The following is a 13,167-nucleotide window of genomic DNA, read 5'->3' as shown; positions in this document are numbered from 1 at the left end:
CTAAAAATCTCGGACGAGTTCAAATCCCAGTGATTGCCTGGGATTTTTCAAATTTATACCGCAGTCACAGGAAACACTACGAGGAGGCTGAGTGGTAGCATTGGCGACCGCCAGTATTTTTTTTTTATCATGTACAAATCTGTGCGCATTAAACCACAATAAGTCAAAATACAAACAAACAGACACAATTTGACCTTTCAGTCAAAACCTTTACAGAAAATAAACAAAGACTGATGAATGAAATTAGTTTTTTCTTGGTAATCCAGATGTTTTCAGGAAATGTAAAGGAATTTCCATCCATCCATTCGCTTCCGCTTATCCTTTATCGGGGTCACGGGGGAGCTGGAGCCTATCCCAGCTGTCTTAGGGCGAGAGGCGGGGTACACGCTGGACAGGTCGCCAGTCTGTTGCAGGGCTAACACACAGACAGAGACAGCCATTCACTCCCACATTCACACCTATGGCAATTTAGAGTTTCCAGTTAACCCAATCGTATCTCCTCACCGTTTTCTCATTTCTTCCCTTCAGCCTACAATAAAATACGAGGAGCAGCCAGACTTTGTCACGTCAACGGGCGGCACGCTACATCTGTACCAACTGGAGGGCCTGAACTGGCTTCGGTTTTCCTGGGCTCAGGGCACTGACACCATCCTGGCGGACGAGATGGGGCTGGGAAAGACCATCCAAACCATCGTCTTCCTCTATTCACTTTTCAAAGAGGTGCTGACCTTATCTCTGCTTTTTTCCTTTAACGTTGTTTAAAGTCTCGCTGTGTAACACGGTACTGATTTCCCTCTCTGCTCGCTTCAGGGTCACACTAAGGGTCCATTTCTAGTCAGCGCTCCACTCTCCACCATCATCAACTGGGAGAGGGAGTTTGAGATGTGGGCCCCCGATTTCTACGTGGTGACGTACACGGGAGACAAGGACAGCCGAGCCATCATCAGAGAGAACGAGTTCTCCTTTGATGACACGGCCGTCAAGGGAGGAAAGAAGACCTTCAAACTGAGGGTAAGGAGGGATCGTTAGCAGTAGCGGGAAAACACGATATCGACAGTGGCGTCCACTCATCCTTCCTCCCTTGTTTGTCCTCCTGCAGCGAGAAGCTCCTATTAAATTCCACGTGCTGCTGACCTCCTACGAGCTGGTGACCATCGACCAAACGGCGCTGAAGTCTATTGACTGGGCCTGTCTGGTGGTGGATGAAGCTCACCGCCTTAAGAACAACCAGTCCAAGGTACAGCAGCTACTGCATATGAGTCCACATTAACGCACTTCACCTCTCTCTGGTGGCCAAACTATGCAATGGCAACACTTTAGTCCCACAGTACTTAACTACTTTCATAGGTCGTTTAATGTACTTTATCATGAGAGTAATAGATTAAGTATTAGCTGTACTTCTTCAGGAAGTTGGGGTCCATGCCATAATGACTTAATTACAACTAATTATAAGATCTATGCAATATAAGATATTTACTTACAGTATAAAACACCTTAAGGCGACTATTGTTGTGAGTTTGCACTATAGAAATAAAACTGATGTGAAATTAAGTCAAATATGTTTGTTTTTTAATGATGTGGAAGAGTTTAGAAAAATCCACTGAGAGTTAAATAACGCTGAGCTTCCTTATTTGTGTTTCCAGTTCTTCAGGCGTCTGAACGACTACAAGATCGACTACAAGCTTCTGCTCACAGGAACTCCGTTACAGAACAACCTGGAGGAGCTGTTTCACCTGCTCAACTTCCTCACACCTAACCGCTTCAAGTAGGACTTCTTTCTTTGTAAAGCACACACCTTCACACTACATGAACACCTAATTTTAAAAGGGGGTCCTACAAGAGTAGCTTTGCATGAGTCGTCATTAATTTAAAAAATAATGAATCTGTTCTAGCTTTTGGTGCAGCCCATTCACTTCATCCCCTGTTAGAAAAAGCTGTTTTACCTACTCTCTGTTAAGTGTGTCATATTTAACACATGAGTTTTTATGTGTTTGTGAGAGTGTAGAAGTATAATACAAATAAATCTCATGTATGCAAATTAATATTTAACTAATTATAAAATGGTCAGGTGTTTGAACAAACACTGACAATTTTCTAGCAATTATAAAGAGTTGAGGCCACACTCTTGAAAGGCCACTTACTTCTGATTGGCTGCCCCTCGTCTGGCTCCCTCAAACAAAAGCTTGTAAGCGTTGCGTCCATAGAAGCAAATGAAGCTGATATCTGTTCAGCACAAAAGTAGAAAAGATAGTAACTGAGTGTTTGGAGTAGTCTAAAGCCTAATGCTTAGGTTTACAGGGGTTACTATTATGTACACGTATCTCATTACCTGTAAACAGTAATGTGCCCAGTACTTGTAGCTCTACTAATTCATCTGTTCTTATTTCTAGTTGCAGTAGAATTGTCTATGATAGATTTTCTTCTCTCTCTCTTTGCAGTAACCTCGAGGGCTTCCTAGAAGAGTTCGCTGACATTTCCAAGGAGGACCAGATCAAGAAGCTCCATGACCTGCTGGGGCCTCACATGTTGCGCAGACTGAAGGCCGACGTCTTCAAGAACATGCCCGCCAAGACCGAGCTGATTGTCAGAGTGGAGCTGAGCCCTATGCAGAAGTATGACACTGACAAATGTAGATACAAATCTACGTTTGTAGCACTTAGACGAGCATCTTCCGTAGCCTAAAACCAAGGTCAGATTCAACTGAAAGGGTGTGTTTGTGTGTACAAGTGCGACAGTTAGTCTATACATCCTCTGTTGTTTGTAAGTGTTTGTTGGAGGGGAGAAAAAGGTTTTAAAAAGACTTCATCTTGATCTACACATTATATAAACATTGTATAAACAACAGGAGCCAGGCATTAATCTGGAGTTGGTACCCCTCTGCACTCTCCTGGGAAGCTTTTGTACATGTTGGAGCCTGTCTGTGGGATTGTTGTCCGTTAATGCAGAAAAGCATTTGGGCGGTCAGACACTGATGTCAGATCAGACGGGCTGACTCTTTCTAGTTCATCCCAAAGGTGTTCGGTAGAGTTGAGGTGTTCCCACAAAGCTGGAAATACAGAATTGAAGAACTGAAGAGTTTGTAAACTCTTAGATTTTTCTCATGATTTCCTTTCTTTTGGTTTCTTTTCTTGGAGACCAAAATGTGACACTACAAACCACATGAGAACATTCAGTCCTCTTATTGGCCGGATGTGTTCAGAGCAGGAGCAACATTGTTCTGGACTAGTGAATAACATGGAGCAGTTATTCCTAACATTTGTATTCAATATACCTGACTGCAACAAGATCGGCTAGAGATTGGATCACGTTTTCACCATAAACCAGTTGCTCGCTCATCCAATGGCCTTTTTGTTGTTATTTCGGTCCTCACTCATGTGCGATTACTTTGTTCACATCTGCACCAATCAACCACATTAAAGCGAAAAATGAACCAGCTGTGCATCTTAAAACTGAACAGCTGGCTCCTGGAATTCCTCCACCAGTGTCAGTGGGACTCAGTGAAATGCGAGAATTCAAAGATTTAATAGATCCATCTAATGTTGTTGACGTCGTGTTGACACACTCCTAATCATTTCACGATTTTGTGTTTTTCTTGGATTTTCTTAAATGCAGGAAATACTACAAGCTAATTCTGACCAAAAACTTTGAAGCTCTAAACTCGAAAGGCGGAGGAAATCAGGTCTCGCTGCTCAACATCATGATGGACCTAAAGAAGTGCTGCAATCATCCCTACCTCTTCCCCGTTGCCTCAATGGTGAGAAGAAACAAAAGGACACTTTTGTCTTTGGGGATTCTTGATCCACAGAAAGAGTAGATTTAATGCTGCTTAAGTTTCCTGTATTATTTCAGCATTTACTCCAAGATTTGCTTTAAATGAATAGCAAATTGCTTAACAGGGACACCCTGTGGTAATGTGTGGAAGAGCTCCTGTGTCATACTGTATCTTCATTGTGTTTGTAGGAATCCCCGAAAACACCCAGCGGTGCTTATGAAGGGTCAGCCCTCACTAAGGCCTCTGGGAAACTGACCCTGTTGCAGAAGATGCTGAGGAAGCTGAAAGAGCAGGGACACCGAGTGCTGGTCTTCTCACAGGTACGTCTTCACACAGACACAAACGAGCGCGCATTCACACACGCAAACACCAGATGGGTATCTCCCTGCGCAGATGTTAAATTGGTCTCGTGACATCTCCAGAAGGCTCAGCGGCAGGCTGTGATTCCAGCTGTGCGGCTGCACGGGTAATCAAGTATTCATGAAAACACATGCCGGTGTCTCTCTCTACCTCTCTGTCTCCTCCGTTTTCAGATGACTAAAATGCTCGACTTACTTGAAGATTTTCTGGATTATGAAGGTTACAAGTACGAGCGAATTGATGGAGGCATCACGGGAGCGCTGAGGCAAGAAGCCATCGACCGCTTTAACGGTGAGACACAGGATCAAGTGCGGTAAGCTGACCGTGAGCTCAGCTAAGGATGAGTAGGTGTCACGCTGCCTTGCAGTACTCTAGAAAGACTCATTAAATTGACAGAAATAACAAAAATGCTGCGACAGACTAACCGAGAAAGTTTGCTGATTAAAATATAAGTTAAAATGTTTTAAAACGATACGAGACAGTTATACCAATAGGCTGTATGTACAAGACTGACACAGGCAGTAGTCAGTGAAGTCATGTGTTTCTGCCACATTTATTTTAGCTTGTTGAAACCAACCGTAACAAGCATGCCTGTGGAAGCTGGGACCACTGCACTCTTAAAGGGAGTGTGCCCTCGGTAGCTTCTCCTTCAGCACTAATGGGGCCATAATGGTTTTACAGAACCTTTTTACAGTGCAGGCAATATACTGCATTTTAAAATGATGCAATTTACACATTATTAATAAAACTACTGTTAAGTCAAATTTAATTTAAATGTGATGTACAAAGCGTGTCATTAAAGTGCTTATTTATTTATTCGTCGTCAGGATTCAGATGGTTCTCTACATTTAGGTCGAGGGTCATATGATGATGATGTTGCTTTGATTGCACAATAACAAGAAGAAATATGGAAAACACTTTCAAAAACATTCTGTTGGTAACGCTCAACTCCTCATTTGACTTTTGGGATTCAATGTTTAAGAAAATGAAGAATCTGAGGGCAAGATTTAGCATGATGATCATAGAAATAATACCTCCCAAATGCGGTAAAGCAAAAGCAACAAGTCTGTTTTGAAAATGTAAGGAGTAAAAAGTACATAAATTTTTTTTTAATTCAGGGAGTAAAAGTAAAAAGTAGTCCGAAAAAAAAAGTAAAGTATAAACAACTGTAAATTGCACTTAAGTACATTAAGGAAGTATTTGTACTTCGTTACCTACAGGGAGTGCAGAATTATTAGGCAAGTTGTATTTTTGAGGAATAATTTTATTATTGAACAACAACCATGTTCTCAATGAACCCAAAAAACTCATTAATATCAAAGCTGAATGTTTTTGGAAGTAGTTTTTAGTTTGTTTTTAGTTTTAGCTATTTTAGGGGGATATCTGTGTGTGCAGGTGACTATTACTGTGCATAATTATTAGGCAACTTAACAAAAAACAAATATATACCCATTTCAATTATTTATTTTTACCAGTGAAACCAATATAACATCTCCACATTCACAAATATACATTTCTGACATTCAAAAACAAAACAAAAACAAATCAGCGACCAATATAGCCACCTTTCTTTGCAAGGACACTCAAAAGCCTGCCATCCATGGATTCTGTCAGTGTTTTGATCTGTTCACCATCAACATTGCGTGCAGCAGCAACCACAGCCTCCCAGACACTGTTCAGAGAGGTGTACTGTTTTCCCTCCTTGTAAATCTCACATTTGATGATGGACCACAGGTTCTCAATGGGGTTCAGATCAGGTGAACAAGGAGGCCATGTCATTAGTTTTTCTTCTTTTATACCCTTTCTTGCCAGCCACGCTGTGGAGTATTTGAATGCGTGTGATAGAGCATTGTCCTGCATGAAAATCATGTTTTTCTTGAAGGATGCAGACTTCTTCCTGTACCACTGCTTGAAGAAGGTGTCTTCCAGAAACTGGCAGTAGGACTGGGAGTTGAGCTTGACTCCATCCTCAACCCGAAAAGGCCCCACAAGCTCATCTTTGATGATACCAGCCCAAACCAGTACTCCACCTCCACCTTGCTGGCGTCTGAGTGGGAGTGGAGCTCTCTGCCCTTTACCAATCCAGCCACGGGCCCATCCATCTGGCCCATCAAGACTCACTCTCATTTCATCAGTCCATAAAACCTTAGAAAAACCAGTCTTGAGATATTTCTTGGCCCAGTCTTGACGTTTCAGCTTGTGTGTCTTGTTCAGTGGTGGTCGTCTTTCAGCCTTTCTTACCTTGGCCGTGTCTCTGAGTATTGCACACCTTGTGCTTTTGGGCACTCCAGTGATGTTGCAGCTCTGAAATATGGCCAAACTGGTGGCAAGTGGCATCTTGGCAGCTGCACGCTTGACTTTTCTCAGTTCATGGGCAGTTATTTTGCGCCTTGGTTTTTCCACACGCTTCTTGCGACCCTGTTGACTTTTTTGAATGAAACGCTTGATTGTTCGATGATCACGCTTCAGAAGCTTTGCAATTTTGAGACTGCTGCATCCCTCTGCAAGATATCTCAGTATTTTTGACTTTTCTGAGCCTGTCAAGTCCTTCTTTTGACCCATTTTGCCAAAGGAAAGGACGTTGCCTAATAATTATGCACACCTGATATAGGGTGTTGATGTCATTAGACCACACCCCTTCTCATTACAGAGATGCACATCACCTAATATGCTTAATTGGTAGTAGGCGTTCGAGCCTATACAGCTTGGAGTAAGACAACATGCATGAAGAGGATGATGTGGACAAAATACTCATTTGCCTAATAATTCTGCACTCCCTGTACAAAGCACGCAGCTGTGGAAAAGTGCTTGTGTCAACGGGTGTGACTGAGTGAATGAAGTATGTTGTATAAAGCAGTCAAATATAGTAGAAAAGCACCATTTACACACCCACACACACAAAGTGAAACCCATGATGTCAAAGCCTTTTTTGTTGAGATATTTTATTTTATTTTTTGTGGTGGTGGGGCGTGACCTTTATTGGATAGTGGAGAGTGGATGGGAAGAAGGGGGAAATTAAGCAACAAAGCGCCTGGTGTTAGACTAGAAGCCTTATGACACCCAATGAGCAAAATTGGCACCTTGTCTTCTTCATGTTTTTCTCTCTGGAAACACAGTGACAATTTAAATCACAGAGAGGCAGCAGAAGAAGAATCTGTATGATTAAAAAAAAATATATATATTTATAGAAATTGCTGGGGACCGTGTGGGTTCGGAGGTAGAGACAGCCATGCTTGGGATAAATCTGACCGCTCAGGAGGGGTGCAGGACTTAAATTCTTGCATCTATCCCGCCAGATAAACATGAATCGTATGTGTAACAGCTGATCTGAGTGATTTGTAGAAGACAACATTGTTTTACTGTCAGAACCTGATCCATGTATGCAGTAATGAACGGTGGTTAGCACTGTCGCCTCACAGTAGAAGGTCCTGTGTTCAATTCCACCATCATGCCGGGGTCTTTCTTGCATGTTCTCCCCATGTTTGCGTGGGTTCTCTCCGCTTCCCACAGTCCAAAGGCATGCAGGTAGTCATGATAGGTTAATTGGTAACACTAAATTGCCCACAGGTGTGAAGGCAGGTGCGAATGTCTTTTATGAATGCCTCGCGACGCTGCCGAGATTCATCAAAGTCACTGTTACGTGCTGTAAGATCGTCCTGCATCAGCGATTCGTTTATGGCAGCTGTAGCTCAGGTGGAAGGTTGGTGGATCGATCTCAGCCCCGGTGCATCGGAGTGTGTGCAAAGATCACAAAGCATTTAAGCGTAGATAAAATCGCTGTATTGGAGGAATGAGCTTTCTGCACTCTGTAAATGCTCAGACTTTGTCACTGTAAAAAGAAGCAACTTGTAGCCTGTAAAACAAGATGTATCCTTGTATGTGTTACGCATACAATTTGGAAAATGGGGATTTTCACCTTTCCTCCCTGTAGTCCAGCTAAGTTAGTTGAGTTCTGCTCTGTTTGATTATTATATCGGTGTTATTGAACAGTAGAACTATTTGGGGCTCAGCTCTAAACATTCAGGCTGAAGAGCTCCAGGACAGAACGAATGTTTTGGCCCCGTGCTCACAGCTTTGAGCGCATCCACCCGCTCCAATTATGAGCTCATTCTGACAGCATCACCCCTTCTGCTTCCAAACACATGAACACTTCCAGCTACAGCTATCACAGCCACATAAGGTTCAAAATAGAGCCCCTTTTTAAGGTGATAATATCAGTGCAGTCTTTGATAAATTGCTTGCTGCAGACTTTAGTAAAGCATGTTTGCGTGATTCTTTTACACACTGTCCTACAAGTGTTCCTGTTTATTTCCCTCTCACACATACGCTCTCCGCCCTCTCTGTTTCCAGCTCCGGGTGCTTGCCAGTTTTGCTTCTTGCTCTCCACCAGAGCCGGAGGTTTAGGCATCAACCTGGCCACAGCGGACACTGTCATCATCTTCGACTCGGACTGGAATCCTCATAATGACATTCAGGTGCCGTTCGGTCGGCTTTTCGTGTAAGCGAAGTGATCTCTACTTCATAAAACTTTGCCTCTTTAAAGAATTACCTCATCGCTTCCTTCGCAGGCCTTCAGTCGAGCTCACCGCATCGGACAGGCCAACAAGGTCATGATTTATCGTTTCGTAACGCGAGCCAGCGTGGAGGAGCGTATCACCCAGGTGGCCAAGAGGAAGATGATGCTGACCCACCTAGTGGTGCGCCCGGGTTTGGGATCCAAGGCAGGCTCCATGACCAAGCAGGAGCTGGATGACATCCTCAAGTTTGGGACGGAGGAGCTCTTCAAGGACGAGGGGGAAGGTGACGGCAGTTACTGTTGAATCTAAAAATAACACGTCCACGAGCTGAGCTGGATCTGTTAGTCAAATAAAACTAGGATTGTCTGTTAAATGTAATCAAGTAGGGGTTTGGCTTGGATTGGGATAGATTCTAATAGGGCATGTTTTGATAGGCTTATTCTGCTGAATTCAATTATTTTGTCAAATACACTCAGTTTAATGCCTTTCATTCTGACAGGTTTCGCCACAGGGCATTCCTGGCATGTTCTGGTGTTATTGATTAAAATAACTGACAAGAGCATTTTTACTTGTTAAAATGTGTTGGAAGAACCATAGAAACAATTGCTCGCTTTTTAACTCCACATTTGGCAGGCATGAAGAACAGTTCAGGGGATAAAGTTGAGGACGAGGGCAACGTCATTCACTATGACAGCACCGCCATCGAGAGGCTGCTGGACCGAAGCCAAGACGACACAGACGACTCGGATGTCCAGAACATGAACGAGTACCTCAGCTCCTTCAAAGTGGCCCAGTACATGGTGCGAGAAGAAGATAAGGTGAGGACACATTGAATACCCATTTATTGTATCTTTGCTTGCAAAAATGTGCAACTTGTGCAAAGGTCTGGAGTGGAGACATCGTTTTCTCCTCACATGGATGAAAAATAGAGATGAAGTGTAGCATTTCTTTGCACATACATGTTTAATGCTGCAGATCGAGGAGATTGAGCGGGAGATAATCAAACAGGAGGAGAACGTGGACCCAGATTATTGGGAGAAGCTTTTGCGGCATCACTACGAACAGCAACAAGAGGATCTGGCAAGCAAACTTGGTAAAGGAAAGAGGAACCGCAAGCCTGTCAACTACAATGATGCTGCACAGGAAGACCAAGGTAGGGGGCGAGTCTCGTGTAAGATGAAGAAACTCCACATAACAGAATGATGCTTAGGAGTAGGAAGCCCTGGATGTGAACATGGGTCCTCGTTCACGTGGACCTAAGAATGGATGTAAGATTTATTATGTTAATCTGGGGATCGAAGTAGAAAAATAATGAGGTCTCAGATTATGTGTGTGTGCTTTTTGAGTTATGACTTGCACAGTGGAAGTGAATGGGCCTGGCCTATTGACAGACCACCGTGTGCTGTTTCAGAGTGGCATGCTGACATTTCAGATAACCAGTCCGAGTACTCGGTGGGTTCTGAGGAGGAGGACGAGGACTTTGATGATCGGCCAGAAGGTAAGGAAAAGAATCGGAGGCATCAGATCGAGCAGAGCTGCTTGTGAAAGTCGAAATATATATTTTGTAGGACACGCTCTCAGGCCTGTGTTGAATTACAGCTTGAATTTGATTTAGTTGTTACAGTTCCCTGGCAGAGCAGAACAAGTTGGCTTGCCAAAAATTCAAACCAAAATGCTTCAGGCTTATCAGAAGTTTTTAACTCTTGGTTGACACGAATAACTGCCGGGTTGCAAAATGTAGAAATAAATAAAGAACATGTTTTATTGAGCGCATCTGTCTTTTTTGTAGCAAATATTCTTACGTGCGTCATTTTTGTTGCCTAATTTTTTGCACAGGACGACGGCAATCACGTCGGCAGTTGAGGAATGACAAAGATAAACCTCTGCCTCCTCTTCTGGCCAGGGTGGGAGGCAACCTTGAGGTTTGTACAGCTCTGGAACTAGTCTTACTCATTTGTTTTATTTTAAATTGTGATATTTCTGAAATCTGTCAGGCTTTTTTTTTTTAAAGCGAACTAGCATTCACGGTTATTTTTTCAGCGATCTTTAAAAACCGAATCATCCTTTATTGGAGATGGCGGCAAAGCAATTACTTCTTCAATAGCTCTGAACCTTCTAAGCTCATTCATCATCCTGATTATGGTGGACGTGATAATGATCTCCTGCACTGTTAAAGATTGGACTTGCATTATCAAAGAGTCAGACTTAAACAGAAAAGGCCCTGGGAGGTTTTAAAAACACAAAAGTGTCTGCAAGATTATGAAAAAGTTTTTCATTCTGGCATTTTCAATCAAGCTCTAGGATAATAGTAGTTCACATATATAAACTGTTCTTTCAATAGGTTCTGGGCTTTAACACACGCCAGCGCAAAGCTTTCCTGAATGCTGTAATGCGCTGGGGGATGCCATCTCAGGATGCTTTCTCTTCTCAGTGGCTTGTAAGAGACCTTAAAGGCAAGACTGAGAAAGAATTCAAGTAAGTAACAGACAGTTTATTACACGGAGGACCAAAACCCACAAAATTAAAATTATTACACATCATTTTGTAGATTCACAAGGAATTAAATGCACGAAATGCACATCTTAAAACACTCTGCAGTGCAAAGAACAATCATATCAGAAACTGACTTCTACTTTTCGCGCTCGCTATCCAGTGACAGAGATGTCACGGCTCAGTGGGTGATAATCCAATTCATCCTGTTCCAACATTGCATCATGCCATTAAACAGTCTGTTTCATTGTGAAGCTGCCAGTAATAAAAGAGCAATGAACTGGATTCGAAGCTTCGGGCGACTCACAAAAAAATCTTAAAAATATTCTTACTTTGTGTACAATTTTGTCTAAATTCTGATTGTTAACATCAGAATTCCCACTAAAAAGTTGTGTAGCTTTTTCTTTGAACTTGATAATGGCAGTTATGCACCAGGGTTAGGGGGCGACTATAACATCCTGCAGTTATAAAGGGTGTTTTTAAAGAAATGATGCATATGTAATTTGTTGGCTTTGCAGCAGATGGTGAAACAGCTGTGATGAGCTGATAAAGAGAACCAGACATAAACCTGAATGAAAGCATCAGCCCTATCCTTACCATCATTCACAAGTTAGATCCTGGCATGATGCTTGTAATAAATCCACAGCATACTTTATTAACAGACACTATTTCCATACATACATAATATACACATCACATGCTGCATAAAGGAATTAAACACAAAAGTGAACAGTGCTGTGAAAATAACTAGGAGAAAATACAAAATGTTATTAAGATATAATATTCAAATATGCTTTTGTTTTTTATTATGGTGGTCTTGGTCCTCCACACTATCAAGGTCAAGCTTTTAAACTTCCTCTAAGTCCAGTATGTTCATCTATCTCTGCCTTCTTCTTTCCCAGAGCTTACGTGTCTCTCTTCATGCGCCACTTGTGCGAGCCCGTCGCCGATGGAGCCGAGACGTTCGCCGATGGCGTCCCAAGAGAAGGACTGTGTCGACAGCCAGTTCTCACACGTATTGGCGTCATGTCACTCCTCAAGAAGAAGGTTAGACGAAACCTGTTGCCTTTCCTAGTTGCAGACAGATGAGGTGAATGATGCAAGTTATGACAGCTCTCATCCTCAAGAGTATTCTCTGGGGGAATCACTTTAATAACAAGATGTGTGGTTTAATATTCCAGGAAACGCAATTTGGTATGGAAAAAATACGACTGGTGTGTCTGTTTGGAGTACAATCAAACAAACTCGTGCTCTTTTAATAAGGCCCCGTCACACAAACCTAAAGATCAGGCGGCAACCATCTGTCAGCCACCGGTCACAAGGGGATAATGTGTATTCCCCAACTGGTTGGCAAGTGTTTGCTGGAGATTCATTTGTCTTGACATTCACTGCTAAGCCCTAGTCACACAGGTTAGTAACTCCCTCATAACCACCAGCCACTTCTGTAAAATGGGCAAACTGTGACTGTGATGGCAAACAGGTATACAGTGCTGCAAAGCAGACTTTACATCCTGCAGATTTCCACACAACAGCAGGATAGTCACCATTTGGTTGCATGGCTAAAGAGTTGGAAGTATGCAGCTGCACCTTCTTATTCTCTTTCACCCTGCAAAATTTTAAATTTGTCAGCAGTGAGATGTCAATACTTGAATTTCTGACAAGGGTGTAGAATTTAGTAGAGAAAAAAGGGGCTTATTATAATATGCAATAACTACTGAACTGTTACTGGAAATAATTTGGATCAAAAATTAAAAATCAGTTTGAAGTAAAGGGAGCAGTTTGCTTTTTTCCTAATCTGAGTGTCACCACACTATTTCTAAAAGGATTGGCTTTGTTATTTCTGACTAACTACGTGTGCGTGTAGGCTCAGATGCCATCTTTATCCTATAAAAAAGTCAAACTGTGTCTCTCGCTGATTCATTAGGTGACAGTTTATATTATGTGTCAGTAGAGAACAGTTCGATAATAAATGGAAGCAGGAGAAACCCAGCAGTTGTGTTTGTTGCTCCCTGCTGGCTCTGTGTCAGA

General features: G+C 42.5%; 1 protein-coding gene across 5 annotated transcripts in view; it reads left to right on the top strand.

Annotated features, from left to right (window-relative positions):
* chd3 (chromodomain helicase DNA binding protein 3) overlaps nt 1–13,167 on the top strand; it is a 59,740-nt gene that overhangs the window by 18,508 nt on the left and 28,065 nt on the right. For 4 of the 5 annotated variants that reach the window (XM_026162179.1, XM_026162176.1, XM_026162177.1 and 1 more), the window contains exons 15-30: nt 529–720; nt 811–1,011; nt 1,100–1,237; nt 1,644–1,765; nt 2,439–2,612; nt 3,613–3,754; nt 3,961–4,092; nt 4,306–4,423; nt 8,483–8,607; nt 8,701–8,932; nt 9,283–9,467; nt 9,625–9,802; nt 10,061–10,147; nt 10,486–10,571; nt 10,991–11,124; nt 12,042–12,186. In XM_026162179.1, the coding sequence (XP_026017964.1) occupies nt 529–720; nt 811–1,011; nt 1,100–1,237; nt 1,644–1,765; nt 2,439–2,612; nt 3,613–3,754; nt 3,961–4,092; nt 4,306–4,423; nt 8,483–8,607; nt 8,701–8,932; nt 9,283–9,467; nt 9,625–9,802; nt 10,061–10,147; nt 10,486–10,571; nt 10,991–11,124; nt 12,042–12,186 (2,391 nt within the window). The remainder of the gene's footprint in view (nt 1–528; nt 721–810; nt 1,012–1,099; nt 1,238–1,643; nt 1,766–2,438; nt 2,613–3,612; nt 3,755–3,960; nt 4,093–4,305; nt 4,424–8,482; nt 8,608–8,700; nt 8,933–9,282; nt 9,468–9,624; nt 9,803–10,060; nt 10,148–10,485; nt 10,572–10,990; nt 11,125–12,041; nt 12,187–13,167) is intronic. The other variant, XM_026162178.1, reaches the window with a different exon arrangement.

This window comes from Astatotilapia calliptera, chromosome 3 (genome assembly GCF_900246225.1).
Source record: "Astatotilapia calliptera chromosome 3, fAstCal1.2, whole genome shotgun sequence".
NCBI classification, from domain to species: Eukaryota; Metazoa; Chordata; class Actinopteri; order Cichliformes; family Cichlidae; genus Astatotilapia; species Astatotilapia calliptera.
This window is presented reverse-complemented; position numbering and strand designations above follow the sequence as displayed.